Below are 13,926 nucleotides of genomic sequence, written 5' to 3' on the forward strand. Positions count from 1 at the left end.
CACCTGGATGGCAGATGCATACAGGGATGGTGGAACGCCCAGCAGATGCACCTGCACATTAATCTAAAAGAGTTTATTGCAGTTCAACAAGCCTTACTAGCCTTCAAGCACCTTCTTTCTCCAGGGACCTTACTTGTCAGAACAGACAATACCACATTCATGTGGTACATCAAGCAGGAAGTGACTTCACTTTTTACCCCCCTGTGCAGACAAAGCATGAATCTTTGGTCCATGGCAGCTTCCCTGGACCTGCATCTCCTAGCTCATTTCCTTCCAGGAAGGCTCAGTGTTTTGGCAGACCAGTTGAGCAGGCAAACACTGGATCTTCACGAGTGGCAGCTGAACAGGACTGTTTTCTACAGCATCATTCAGCATTGGGGCACACCTCAGGTGGATCTTTTCACTCCCCGGACAATCACCTTCTGCCTCTCTTTTGCACCAGACAGCATCACACAGCAGGGCTTGGAGAGTGGATGCTCTGTCCTTCCCTTGGACTTTGCTATCAGTTTACGGCTTCCGTCCTCTTCCTCTTCTACCCAGAGTGTTGTTGAAGATCAGGGATGAGCGACCAAGGACTGTTCTCATAGCTCCGGACTGGCCCAGACAGCATTAGTATTCGCTGCTTCACAGTCTCTCCCAATTCCCTCCTTGGCATCGTCCTCTGAAGCCAGATCTTTTTTGTTCAGGAGGGGGGAATTATTCTGCATCCTCATCTTCAATCCCTTCACTTGGCAGCATGGCTCAGTTTGCCTCCTTCCTTATCTTCTTCCCTTTCCCAGCAGGTGGTTGATGTGCTGAAGGAGGCCAGGAGGCCTAGCACTAGGAAGTCCTACACTGGCAATGGGAAAAGTTTTCTCAATGGATGCAGGCTAGAGGAGATTCCTCTTCTCAGCCTACCCTTCCTCTTATCTTGGAATACCTGGCTGAATTGCTTCAAGGTGTTCTTTCCTTTTCTTCTATCAAGCTCCATGCTTCAGCCATTGCTGCTCGTCGTTCTTTTGAACAACCCATTTTCTCTTGTCCCGTGATGAAAATGTTTCTCAGAGGTGTTTGTAACTTAAAACCTCCCAGTAGGGCACCTACTCCAGCATGGGATTTTAATTTTGTTCTAGAGAAGCTTACTCTTCCTCCTTTTGATCCAGCTGCCTCTACAGATTTAAAGTTTCTCTCTTGAAAGACTGTTTTCCTTTTGGCTATAACTGCAGCAAGGAGGGTTTCGGAGCTGCAGGCTTTGATGGCTGTGGAGCCTTTTATTATTTTCCATTCAGACAGGGTCTCTTTGAGAACAAACCCCTCCTTTATGCCTAAGGTGGTTTCTAGCTGACTATCAGTCCATACGCCTTCCTAACTTCTTTCCTAATCCACAAAATAAAGGTGAAAGGATCCTACATTCTCTTGATATGCACAGACAGCTCAGGTTTTACCTGGACAGGACTAAAAACCTTCGGAAATCAGCTTCGTTATCGGTCAGTTTTGCCCCTGGAGCTCAGGGCAAGGCTATTTCTAAGCAAACCATTTCCAAGTGGATTGCACATTGCATCAACTTTTGTTATTCTTTTCATGGCAAGGTTCCTCCTCAAGGGGTTAGGACCCACTCTACTAGAAGCAGCTTTCACTTCTGCAGCCTTTTTAAGGGGTGTCCCTACTAAAGATATTTTGGAGCCTGCCACTTGGTCTTCTGTTCACTTTCACAAAACATTATAATTTGCCTCTGTTTTCCAGAGCCAGGGTTTGCCACTGCTGTGTTGCAGGGCATTATCTCCAACCCTTGATTCTGTTGGTTCCTCCTCCCTTCTCTCTGGGCTTTGGTAATCAACCCATTTGTTAGGACTGCAGCAGTGAAACACGGTGGCCATAGTACAGTTGTGTACACTTACCATAAATGTAGATGTTCGAGTGTTTTCACTGTTGCAGTCCTGGTTTCCCTCCCTCCTTCCCCCTTTTGGTCCTCTTGTATTCTTTTTTCCAGAGGTACAGGCTGAATTGGATTTTATTTGCCAAATTGGCATTTGGCTTAGCCTTTTTTCTGGGGGCTTCTGACTGTTATGGCAAGAAAGACTGAGGAAGTGATGTTGGCTGCCTCCATTTGTATCGGATGCACTGACGTCCTTTACAACCCATGGCATTTTTACTTACCTTTGGTATTCTGGCTGACTGAGGGCTACCTGGAGCCAGATAACCCATTTGTTAGGACTGCAACAGTGAATACACTCGAACATCTACATTTATGGTAAGTGTACACAACTGTACTTTCCAAAACACTGAAATAAATTACCACCTGGAAAGTTGAATGTCTGTTTTAACCGTATTCAAAAACAACAAATGTCAGCACAAGATAATGACCATGGGGTGGTTGCATGTTAACCAACTTTATTTATTTTTTTTGGGTGGTGGCATTTGAAATCCTATTTGTACACCTCAGAAATGCTGAGTTCGTTCTTGTTTCTGTTTGTAAAAACTGAAGATTTTTTCCGGGGGAGGGGGGGGTTATAAGGCTGAGATTTGCAGTTCTCTGATTTGTTACATTGGTTGTTTGTTTCTTCTGAACATAGACTTTATGGCATTTAGAGATTACTACCTCTGGTAATGTTTGGGGTTATCCAAAAGTAGTAGGGAATCCTCCAATAACCTATGTAGAAGATTCTGTTGGAATGAAAAGTGTACTAATTCTCTGAGTTGGCAGTTTGTGTTTGGAACAGACTACCAAATTGTATTACAGCTTAGATGTTTAAGAACAGTCACAAGACTTATGGGAACAACTGTTTTGGTATATTGACTGGCTAGAAGGGTGCTAATGCCTGTGCTTGAAATACTTGCAAGTATGTATTTAGTTAAATTCTCTCCCTAAAACAATAAAATCATGCAAAGAACTTTTAATCATCAGTTTTAAGAAAAGGCAGAGAATGTGTGGAGTAGATCTGTCACAACTGTAAAACAATAGCTTGGGCCAATGCATAACTTTGAAGACAGTTTTTTAGTGTAGTGATTCAAATGAGGTGGGTCATCCAGGCTGCATTATATCATCGTTGTAATTTTATGGAGCTCCAGGTTTAACTGCAAGTGAGTACATTTTTTGCTGCTGCCATTAATTGCATTTCCCCTGGTATTCCATCCTCTTCTGAACATTTGCAAGGTAAATATGTGTAGTGTTCAAACTGTTTTTGTCCATGGTTTCATACTGGTTGGAGCTGTGTAATACATGTTATACTACCTGAGTATTTGGTAGCAATTTCAGCTTGTTATACTATGGATGTGTTCTAATTGCAGACCCTTCTGTGTCTTTCTCAGATTTCCTGCCAATGAAATGTGATGCCTGTGAGGAGATTTTCTGCAAAGATCATATTTCTTATGCTCAGCACAGCTGCACCTCTTCTTACAAGAAGGTGAGGATGACACTGTACCCAAATGTTGGGTTTTCGCTTAAAACAACTTAGGAGTACATGTATGCAAAAATCTGTAATTTTAATTTTCGTTTTGCAGTGGCATTGCTTTAACCAGTGTCTTTTGGTGCAAGAGTGTTGAGAGGTTGTTGGTATGCATGTTGGCAGCACCACTGAATTGATTTGCATAACTGAAATGTTTAGGATGTCCTTCATGGATGCATCTGCAGTCATAACAACTGGGTTGTCCTGTCGTCAGGCAGCCCTTCGGTCGGCCGGATTCCAAAGTCCGGGTCCGGCTTCGGCTGATGTCGCACTTCACCCGACGTCATCTCTGCTGGTCTTCGGGTATAAAGGCATCAGCCGACGCCATTTTCTCCAGTCTTTCTTGCCGCGTGGCGCCCGAAGCAGAAGCTGTTCGCAAGTGCCGGTCGGTCAGATCCAGAGATTACTACTACCGAATACTTCAAGACTTCTAAAAGCTAAGTACCCCATTGGGGACTCTTTCTTGCCTCAGCCGATGTCAGAAAAAGTCAATAACTGTTTAACTTGTGGGAAACAAATACCTCATAAAGATTTCCACTCTTACTGTTTGCCTTGTTTAGGCCCAGACCACGACGTAGCAGCCTGTTCGCCTGTGCTTCTTTCAACGACGCCGGTCGGAGTTTGCTGAACAGTTTTTCGGCTCTGAATTTGCGTACATTATGCCGTCGGATCCTCCGACTACCCAAATTATTAAAAAGTTTCGCGAAACCATGGTTAAGCAAAGTGTCTCGGTTTCGGCCGAAACCGAAAAACTGATCAGAGTACAGCCGAATCAATGACTACTACTGAGGTTCGGTTACCTTACTTGAATCGGCCTCAGAAATTTTACCTACTACAGTGGTTACTAGTGACTTATCAGACACCATCCCTTTGGATGTCTCTACCCCAGCACGTGGTGCTGCTAGGCCTCCTGCAGCCATGTCTATTAAGGCCTTCGCCAGGGCTAAAGCAGCCAAATCTACTAAGTCAGTGCCTGTTAAACCCCCTCAACCAGGCCCACTTCTAGTTCACAAATGCTTACTCTGGCAGAAGATTTAATATCCTTAATTAGGGATCTCAACCTCACCCAGACAGGGCCTCTCAGCCCCCAGAAAAGAGACCTAGAGCAGAGCCCCTCGAGCCTGTGTCCTCTGATGATTCTGCGGAAGACTCAGATATTACAGACCAGCCAGAGGCTCCTTTCTCCAATTTTGAGGACTCAGATGCTGAATAATCCATTCCAGCTGCTTCCCCACCAGAAGAATTCTCCTTTGGGGAAACCTTACATGCCATGAGAGAACATTTCCAATGGCAGGAACAGGATTTTTCAGACTCCAGAAAAAGACTTAGGACTTTTCTGCACCTACCACAACACAGGCCCTTAGCTATACCTCCTATCCTCGCTGTTGTGGACGATGCATTTAATGATGTTTGCACTGCACCAGATTCTTTACCTCCAGCACCTGCCAAACCAGATAGATTTTACAGGGTGCCAGACACTCATCATCACCTATACAAGGCCCTCTTGCAGACCCGAAACTATATCCCAGGGCCCTAAGGCAGTAGCCTCAACCACAGCAAAAAACCCTATTCCTTCTGAAAGGGAAGCCAGGTCTTTAGACAGATGGGGCAAAAAGGTTTACACCTCTGCTACTCTCTCAGCTAGAGCTTTAAACTGTCAGTTTCACATGATACAATACCAAGAGTTTATGCTTGATCAGTTCACTAAAAGTTATCCTCTGATGACTCTATAGATAAGAAAAATCTATTAGAAATGGTAAATAACATACAACAGGTTAGTAACCATTCCTTAAAATGTGGCTATGATGCACTGGAGGTTTCATTTAGATCAGCCATGACTGGCACAGTGATAAGAAGACATGCATGGCTGAAGGAACAAGTTTTACCGGATCATGTTAAAGCTAAGTTATTAGATGCTCCTATGGATAAGACCAGTTTGTTTGGTACACCTGCCCAGCAGGTAATGAAGAAAATGGAAGAAAAGGCAAAATCTGTACAAACGGTTAAAGATTTCTTGCAGGTTCAGCCCCAAGGTTTAGCAGGAACTGGCCTGCCAAAATTGGTCCTTTCCTGACTCCACAAGATCCCAAAGGGGCAGGAATAGACGTTCCAGAGGCAGAAATCAATCCAGAGGGGTGCCTACAGAGGCGACAGTGGCAAGGTAATAACAGAGCCACAGGCACAGCCACTACCACTACAACAGGGCAATCACAGTGACTTGATTCTAACTCCGCCTACCAGGGAACAAATAGCAGCACCCTTAGGCGGAAAATTAACCTTATTTTCAAAGAACTGGCACTATATCACAAAAGACAAGTGGATTTTGCAAACCATAGACCAAGGTTACCGTTTCCACTTCCACACTATACCAGTCAAAAGAGGAATGCCAAACCTACCTCCAAATCAAAAACAGAAGCTCTACAGCAGATAATGCAATTAACAAAGATGAGAGCTGTGGAAAGAGTACCAATAACAGAACAAGGCAAAGGATTCTACTCCAGACTATTCCTAGTTCCAAGAAAGGAAAAAGTTGGAGACCTATTCTCGATCTGTCCACCTTAAACACATACATCATTGTCCCAAAATTCAAGATGCTGACCCTACAGCAACTTCTTCCCATGCTGGGCAAGGAGTGTTGGCTGGTAACTCTAGATCTCAAGGAGGCATACCTGCACGTCCCCATTCGACCAATTTGCAGAAGATACCTCAGATTTCTTGCAGGATCAGAGCACTATCAGTTCTCAGCATTGCCCTTTGGCTTATCTACTGCGCCCAGAGTATTCACAAAATGCCTGGCATCAGTAATCGCCCACTGCAGACTACAGGGAATCCAAATTTATCCATACCTGGACGACTGCCTGCTACAAGGGACAACAAAAGCAAGCTGACAACAGATTTACAAAGGGTCATTTACTTGCTACAAGCACTGGGATACACAGTCAATTTGCAAAAATCAAGGCTGATTCCATCCCAAACAAGGACATTCTTGGGCTGAATTGGACACAGTAAAACAAATGGCATTCCTAACTGCAGAAAAACAAAAGATCTCCCTCTTTACTTCTTGGCACTAACAAACCACAGCAAGCTAACAGCAAGAAAAGTTCTGCAGGCCTTGGGCTTCATGGCATCATGCATAATCTTGGTTCCACATGCCAGACTGCATATGAGAAAACTACAGTGGTACCTAAAGAATTTATGGTCCCAACACAGGCACAGCCTAGAAACAGAAATTCCACTAATTCCATGCCTAAAACAGGAGTTCCTATGGTGGGCTCAAGCATGCCAGTCAAACCCAGGCTTACCCTTTCACAAATATCAAGCAAGCCAAACCATCACAACAGACGCCTCAGACCTAGGATGGGGGGCTCACATGCTGGACAAATGCGTGCAAGGATTGTGGACGCAGGACCAACTTCACCTGCACATCAACCTAAAAGAAATGCTGTCAGTGAAACTGGCAATCCAAAAATTCAGACCATTCCTCAAAGAAGGCCATTTGATGATAAGGACAGACAACACCACAGTCATGTGGTACATCAACAAACAGGGAGGCACTCATTCATACCCCCTATGCAGAATGACTTTGGACCTTTGGAACCTGGCACTCAGCTACAACATCCAGTTACAGGCAATGTTTGTACCGGGAAAGGAGAACACTCTAGCAGACATGTTAAGCAGAACCACCTTGGATGCTCACGAATGGATGCTACACCCGGACATCTTCAAGACCATCGCAAAGAAATGGGGAATGCCACAGATAGATCTATTCGCTTCCCCTCTCAACCACCAGCTCAAAAAGTTCTGCACAAGGACATTCCATCCACTTGCATCGAAAGTGGATTCGCTCTCCTTCAGCTGGAAAGGCCTGACAGCATATGCATTCCCACCTCTTCCCTTGATACACAAGGTATTACTAAAAATCAAGGAGGAACGTCCAAGGATAATCCTGATGGCTCCAAACTGGCCAAGACAACACTGGTACCCATTGCTGAGGAGCATGTCTCGGGACAAAATGTGGTCAATACCCCTGATGCCTTTGATGTTAACTCAGAACAACTACAGCATCATGCATCCAAACCTAAAACGTTGCAGCTGACTGCATGGCACATCACATAGCAGCAACTATTCCAGATCTCTCCCAAAGGGTTAAAGACATTATCCTTGAAGCCCGCAGACCTTCAACAAGAAGGAACTATGCAGGAAATGGAAAAGGTTTGTCGTTTGGAGTGCTGAAAGAGGGAAGGATGTAATATAGATATGGCTAACATTCAGGAGTACTTGGCAGAGCTTCTACATACAGGCCTGTCCTATTCCTCCATCAAGATACATGCATCAGCTATTTCAGCAGAATACAGCTTTGATCCACCTGTCTTCTCACATCCTCTACTCAGGCAGTTCCTCAGAGGGATCAAGAATGTAAAACCTCCTAGGAAACCATCACTGCCAGCTTGGGATTTGAACTTTGTGCTAGAAAAGTTGACACTCACCTTTTGAACCAGCAGCAACAGCAGACCTACAGCATCTTTCATGGAAAACTGCTTTCCTACTGGCAATAACCTCAGCAAGGAGGGTTTCTGAACTTCAGGCCCTAATGGCAGTACAACCCTTCCTAATCTTCCACCAAGACAGAGTGTCCATGAGGACTAATCCTACATTTATGCCTAAGGTGGTATCCAGAGTGTCCCTAAACCAGGCAATCCACCTACCTACCTTCTTCCCCAACCCACAAAACAGAGGGAAAGAATGCTGCATACCTTGGATGTACACAGACAGCTACGCTACTACCTGGACAGAACAAAAAGTAACAGAAAACTGACCAGCTTTTTGTAGCCTATGCAACAGGAAGGGAAGGAAAAGCAATTTTCAAACAGACAATCTCCAAATGGATAGGAAATTGCATACGATTCTGTTACTCCTTCCATGGAAAACCAATTCCACAGAACATACGACCTCATTCTACAAGAGCAACAGCCACTACCACAGCCTTCTTACGAGGAGTGGCAACCAAGGACATTATTGAGGCGGCTACTTGGACCTCCGTGCATACATTTGCCAAGCATTATAATTTACCTCTGTATTCCAGATCCCGAGCAGGGTTTGCCACTGCTGTACTGCAAGGGATCCTAACCACACCATAATCTATTCTTCCTCCTCCCTAGTTGGCTATGGTATTCTACCCAGTTGTTATGACTGCAGATGCATCCATGAAGGACATAGTACAGTTTTGTACCTACCATAAATGTAGATGTCCGAACTGGATAGCATCTGCAGTCAGGATTACCCTCCCTCCTTCCCTCTGTGGTACTCCTAGGTATTTACCCTCCTAATAGCTAGCTGGTGGGGAGTCTCTTATGGTGTATTTGTTTGTATATATGTACATACATGCTTATTTTTGTGTTTGCCTTCTATCCTTTGGGAAACATTGGCTTTTTACCCAAAATTTAGCCTTCCAAGAGGGCAACTGGCATCTGGGGCAAGAAACACTGAAGAAAATGGCGTCGGCTGGTGCCTTTATACCCGAAGACCAGCAGAGATGACGTCGGGTGAAGTGCGACATCAGCCGAAGCCGGACCCGGACTTTGGAATCCGGCCGACCGAAGGGCTGCCTGACGACAGGACAACCCAGTTGTTATGACTGCAGATGCTATCCAGTTCGAACATCTACATTTATGGTAGGTACAAAACTGTACTGTCTACTTAATGGTGTGTGGCAGCTAGTTACTGTTTGGGATGCAGTTGTGTAGCTGTGGTATAGGTTGTATCGCTGCTAAGTCTATAGAAGTAGTTGGATATAGCATTCATGTGCCTACTTAAGAATTACTGGTTTTTTTTTCTGATTTTACTTAAAATGGATTTAAAAAGATGATTAGGTGATCACTCACTCTGCAGCAACTGTGATGGGATGCTTTTACGACTGTCTTGTTTGAACTAGTTTTACTTGAGACTGTTAATGTCAGGTTTTTGTTTGCCTTTGGTTCGGCTCTTGCAAAAAAATTGTGGATTAGCTCACTTCTGCCCTGTTAACAAAAGAAATGAAAGACAGCATTTATACATTTAAGCTGTGCACACATGAAAAAATGGTTTGAGTCATCTTCAAGGAAACATGCTTGTTTTGGTATGTCTACATATCAAGTGTACATATCTGGTTAATACTTAGTATTGTGGAGACAAGCTAAGATAAAGGTCAGAACTACATGATAAACAACCACCTTCATTGTGGCCAGTAATGGTCAAGAAAAGTAGGCACATGCACAGTGACTTTATTTAGCTAAAATGCTGTTATGTACAGTAGCCTTGAAGTTTAGGCATTGAATTTATTTTTTTAAACAAGAAACATGTTTGTCTTGTGTGATTTAATGATCATGCATTTATATAAATGAAAACAAACCATACGGATGTAATTATAGTTGCAAACTTTATACATCACTTATCTATCCCTATTGTCAGTCGAACATTACATAGCGCATTCAAATCGTGCCTTCTTTTAAACCTTGTTCTTCCTCTGCATATATTATTCCACAGTTCCCATTTTTTCCTATGTAATTTGCTCCTACCCTTTTCTAAAGATCCAAATTTCAGTCGTTTTCTCTGTTGCTACATTCACTACTTCCAATAACGTTGGCTTAGACTTTGATTTCCATTTTCTAGTAATTGTGGCAGCCACCATAATTAGACTCAGCAAGGCCTTACTATGTCTCGGCAATTCTGATTCTTTATCATAGCTCAAAAAAAATAATTTCCTTAATTACACCAATTTGCTCACGCAATGTCTCTGACAGAGCAGTCTGCAGGGAATCCAAGTCATTACATTCCCAGAAAATGTTCCCAGTCGTGTCTTTCTTCCCCATCATACCACCAATATTTGCTGTTTTACCTGAGGGAAAAAATCTTTTGGTGTCTACTTTGGGCATAAAAACATCTGTGTAAACACTTCCAAGCAATGACCCTAAATCATCTAAATGTTGTTGCATATTTGGGAGACAAACCTATACCCCCCCATTGTTTCTTTGTGAATTGCTTATCCAGTCTCTCTTCCCAATCCTTTCCAACCTCCTCTGATCAATTCTTGTAGTTATCTTGCAATATTTTCTATGCTTTACTAATTATTCCTTTTTTAACAGCAGCTTTTATAACAGCAGCTTCTGTTCAAGATTCTTCTAAAAACTGTACCAGTGCTGGTCTTTCGCTTATGACCCCCCCCCCCCCATTTCTTTCTCTTTGCCTATACTCTGATATCAGTCCTTGATAGGGAAGGCCATCTCTGTCCTGCAGTCTAAGTAAATTCTTGGCCTCTTCCCATTCTGTTCTCTAATTATTTGCTCCCAATACCATGGTTCTTTCACCAGTTTTTTTTCAATAAATTCCTGACCCCTCTTTCCTATTGTCTGTATCCTTAGTTGCAGTCATCCCTATCAACAGAATCTCCTTTGTCCACTCCTGTGTTGTCTTAGTTCTTAGAATACTTTCTGCTACTTTATTAATGTAATATTTTGCATGCTTATTGTTCTCCTTAAAGATCTACATCCGAAATCCCACTTGTTTCTTGAGCTTCCTTCTGATTTCATCATCCCTTTCCACCTTAAATTACAGGTTTTTGCTTGTGCTATGTATAGGATCCTTAACTGTGTAGCTCTGAAATACCCCTTTTAAATCAGGTAATCCCTGACTGCCTTGTTCGATTGGAAGAATTAGCTTATCCCACTAAACTCTTGCCGTCTTCTGCTCCCAAATAAAACCACAACTTCTCCTCTTGTTGATAAAAACACCCCAGACCTGTGTATAAAACTAAAGGGACTAAAAGCATTTTAACTGCTTGTGTCTTGCTATCCATATCTATATAACAGAGTTTCCAATATCTTTTAGACACTGAATTTGGTATGTACTTAAAGAACTGTTTGCCTTGAAACAAAGAATAAAAAGCCTTCAAATAAAGATTGTAAAGTACTGCATTAATAGCCAATGTATTCTTTACAAAGCCTATGTTCATTGTCTATTTTATCTTTAAAGTACTCTGTATTAAAAATCGTTTTGTGGAGCTTTTCTCCCTGGGCCTCCAGAGAAAATGGGTTTCTGACCAAGTGGACTTTCCTGGTCAACAAATGTCAATAAATAAATTAATGTATATTAGGCTACTGAACTGGGTCTGGATCATCTCAACAGCAGATACAGTTAAAGGACAGTGTTAAGATGATTTCTACTCAGCTGAAGTGTCACATTTGTTTATTTAGGAGCAGATTAAAATTTATAGCATGTGTTCTTAATGGAGAAACGTGTCAGATTTTATTTTAAGGTGCAGTTGTGTACCACTTTCATTCCTGCTACGTTCAAAAGTTAAAGATTTTATGCTTGTGGTTGGGGAGGAAGGAGGTTTTTATTTTTCTCTGTCTCAGTTTCTCACCATCTCATTTGCTCTCTCTCTCTCTCCACCCGAGAGTTTAGGCTGTGAATGGCTTTTAACAGGAGTTTCAAGATGATTATTCCCACTTCCTGTCTGTACTAAGTGAAATTGCAGTCTTTTTTGAGGGGGTGGGAAGGAAGTCTAACTGAAAAAATGGCTGTAGTTCCCATGGTACACATCTTTATTCTAGTGGAAGAGGAATGCACCTACACATACATACCTGTACTGGTTTTAACCAAGCTTTACTGTATTGTTTCTCAAGGATATACAAGTTCCGGTGTGCCCATTGTGTAACATGCCTGTTCCTGTGAAGCGAGGAGAAATGCCAGATGTGAAAGTTGGTGAACACTTGGACAGAGATTGCAAATCAGACCCTGCACGGCGTAAAGGAAAGGTATGAAATAAATTATAAGTGATATTCCTGAAATGTTCAACATTCTTTTTACTTTGCAGTAAGTATACTTGCTTTGTATGCCTAAGCAAAGAGTTAAAATAAATAAAATAAGCATTAGGTGTATTGTTGTGTATAGTTGCTATGTTACTGAAATACAGAATGGTCATAATCTGGAATACCCCTCTCCCTGGCTGCCACTTGCTTTCATATAAAATATTTTCTGATGTCTTTGGAGAGGGGGCACTATTTATCCAGAAGAAATTCTTTAAGCAATATTTGATTCTGTAAAGTAAAGATTTTGGTTGCTAGTGAATCTAACCAGAACATTATGTTGGTGTTTATCTTGCAGTTCTTTGCACTTTCATAAAATAGATGCATCTGGAACAAACTCTGAGGTATATACTAGTAAAGGAAACCAGATCTTGTTAGTGTATGTTGTGTTTTAAGTAAGATTTGTGACTGTCACATTAATCCAGGCTCCTTCCAGGTTACAGGCAAGCCAACAAATGCCTTATGTAGTAGTTTGCTTCAGTTTAGCCCTGTGAAAAAAAATTAATAGATTCCCTAGAAATCTAAGCTGTTTTCCTGTATCTTTGTTGTCTCCTTAAATAGTTGGGATTGTGATTGGCTTCCCTAAATACTGTGATCATTAACTCACTACAGCTGTCATTGACATTAAAACAAACATTGATTTTAATTGAACTTGGACCATTAATATCACTTCCCATTGAAACTAAGCAACAGAGTAACAATTAAAGTATAGAAATGGGGCTTTTATCAGAACAGTCCTTCTCATCCATCTGTGGAAATTCTGTTGCTTAGCAGAATGGCTGAGCCTGTTTAGTTGTAGGGCCAGTCCACATCAGGAATATTTTCCAAGAGATGGGGTGTATGTCATGTGACTTCTCATATCAGAAAATTTTGATTTATTTTTTTTAACCGAAAAGGCTAAGCTGCAGATTTTAGTCAGTGGCACAGAAAAAAAAATGAGGACTCTGTATTGGCCTAAGTTCCACAATTTTTCACATTTGATGCAGACTTCAGGTTTTCTTCAAAAGTTCATGTAGCTTCCATTTCAAGGATCCTGTTTTCTTAGATCTTTTTCTTATGATATACTCATTTCTGAATTTCAAGCTCATTGTGACACTTGTAAACTAACACTTTCTTCACCTTGTGTATGCTGGCCAGGGAGAGTAAATCTAAACCATTTATAGAACACAAAATATACTCATATAGTTTCATAGTTTAGTACTAGGCTATCTGCCCTGGGGCATTTATAAGCCTAGCCATAGTGATGTGGCTTTCGCCACCCCATGTAATGGTACAATGGTGTACAGAATAGATTTCGAATACTGTGCTTCTGTCTAGTAGTGGCACAGTGAAGACCCCCTTACATAATAGAATTAGTTTACTGTGCCTCTGTCTAGTAGTGACACATAGATGACACCCGGGGTAAACCTACGATCTCCCATCCACTCGTCGAGATTTCTGTTGAAGAGAGTCAGTGAGGGGCTCTGCCTAACATGAACTGGGATTCTGTTCCAGAGTATGGGAAGCCTCTATGTTATGAATCTGTCCCTCCAGCATTAACTAGAGTTCCATACAGAGATGGGAACTACTTTAATGAATTAGTAATGAATTTCAAAAGTAGCTCTTAAGTAGACAAGAATTGTAGTTTAGAAACACATTATTCTTGTAAGATGAAGCAT

At 42.1% G+C, this 13,926-nt stretch overlaps 1 protein-coding gene across 5 annotated transcripts in view; it reads left to right on the top strand.

The window, feature by feature from the left end:
* ZFAND2A (zinc finger AN1-type containing 2A) overlaps positions 1 to 13,926 on the top strand; it is a 573,689-nt gene that overhangs the window by 308,266 nt on the left and 251,497 nt on the right. For all 5 annotated transcript variants that reach the window (XM_044089765.1, XM_044089767.1, XM_044089768.1 and 2 more), the window contains exons 3-4: positions 3,289 to 3,383; positions 12,086 to 12,217. In XM_044089765.1, the coding sequence (XP_043945700.1) occupies positions 3,289 to 3,383; positions 12,086 to 12,217 (227 nt within the window). The remainder of the gene's footprint in view (positions 1 to 3,288; positions 3,384 to 12,085; positions 12,218 to 13,926) is intronic.

This window comes from Protopterus annectens, chromosome 12.part0, assembly GCF_019279795.1.
Source record: "Protopterus annectens isolate FY-2018-M chromosome 12.part0, PAN1.0, whole genome shotgun sequence".
In the NCBI taxonomy this organism is placed as follows: domain Eukaryota; kingdom Metazoa; phylum Chordata; order Ceratodontiformes; family Protopteridae; genus Protopterus; species Protopterus annectens.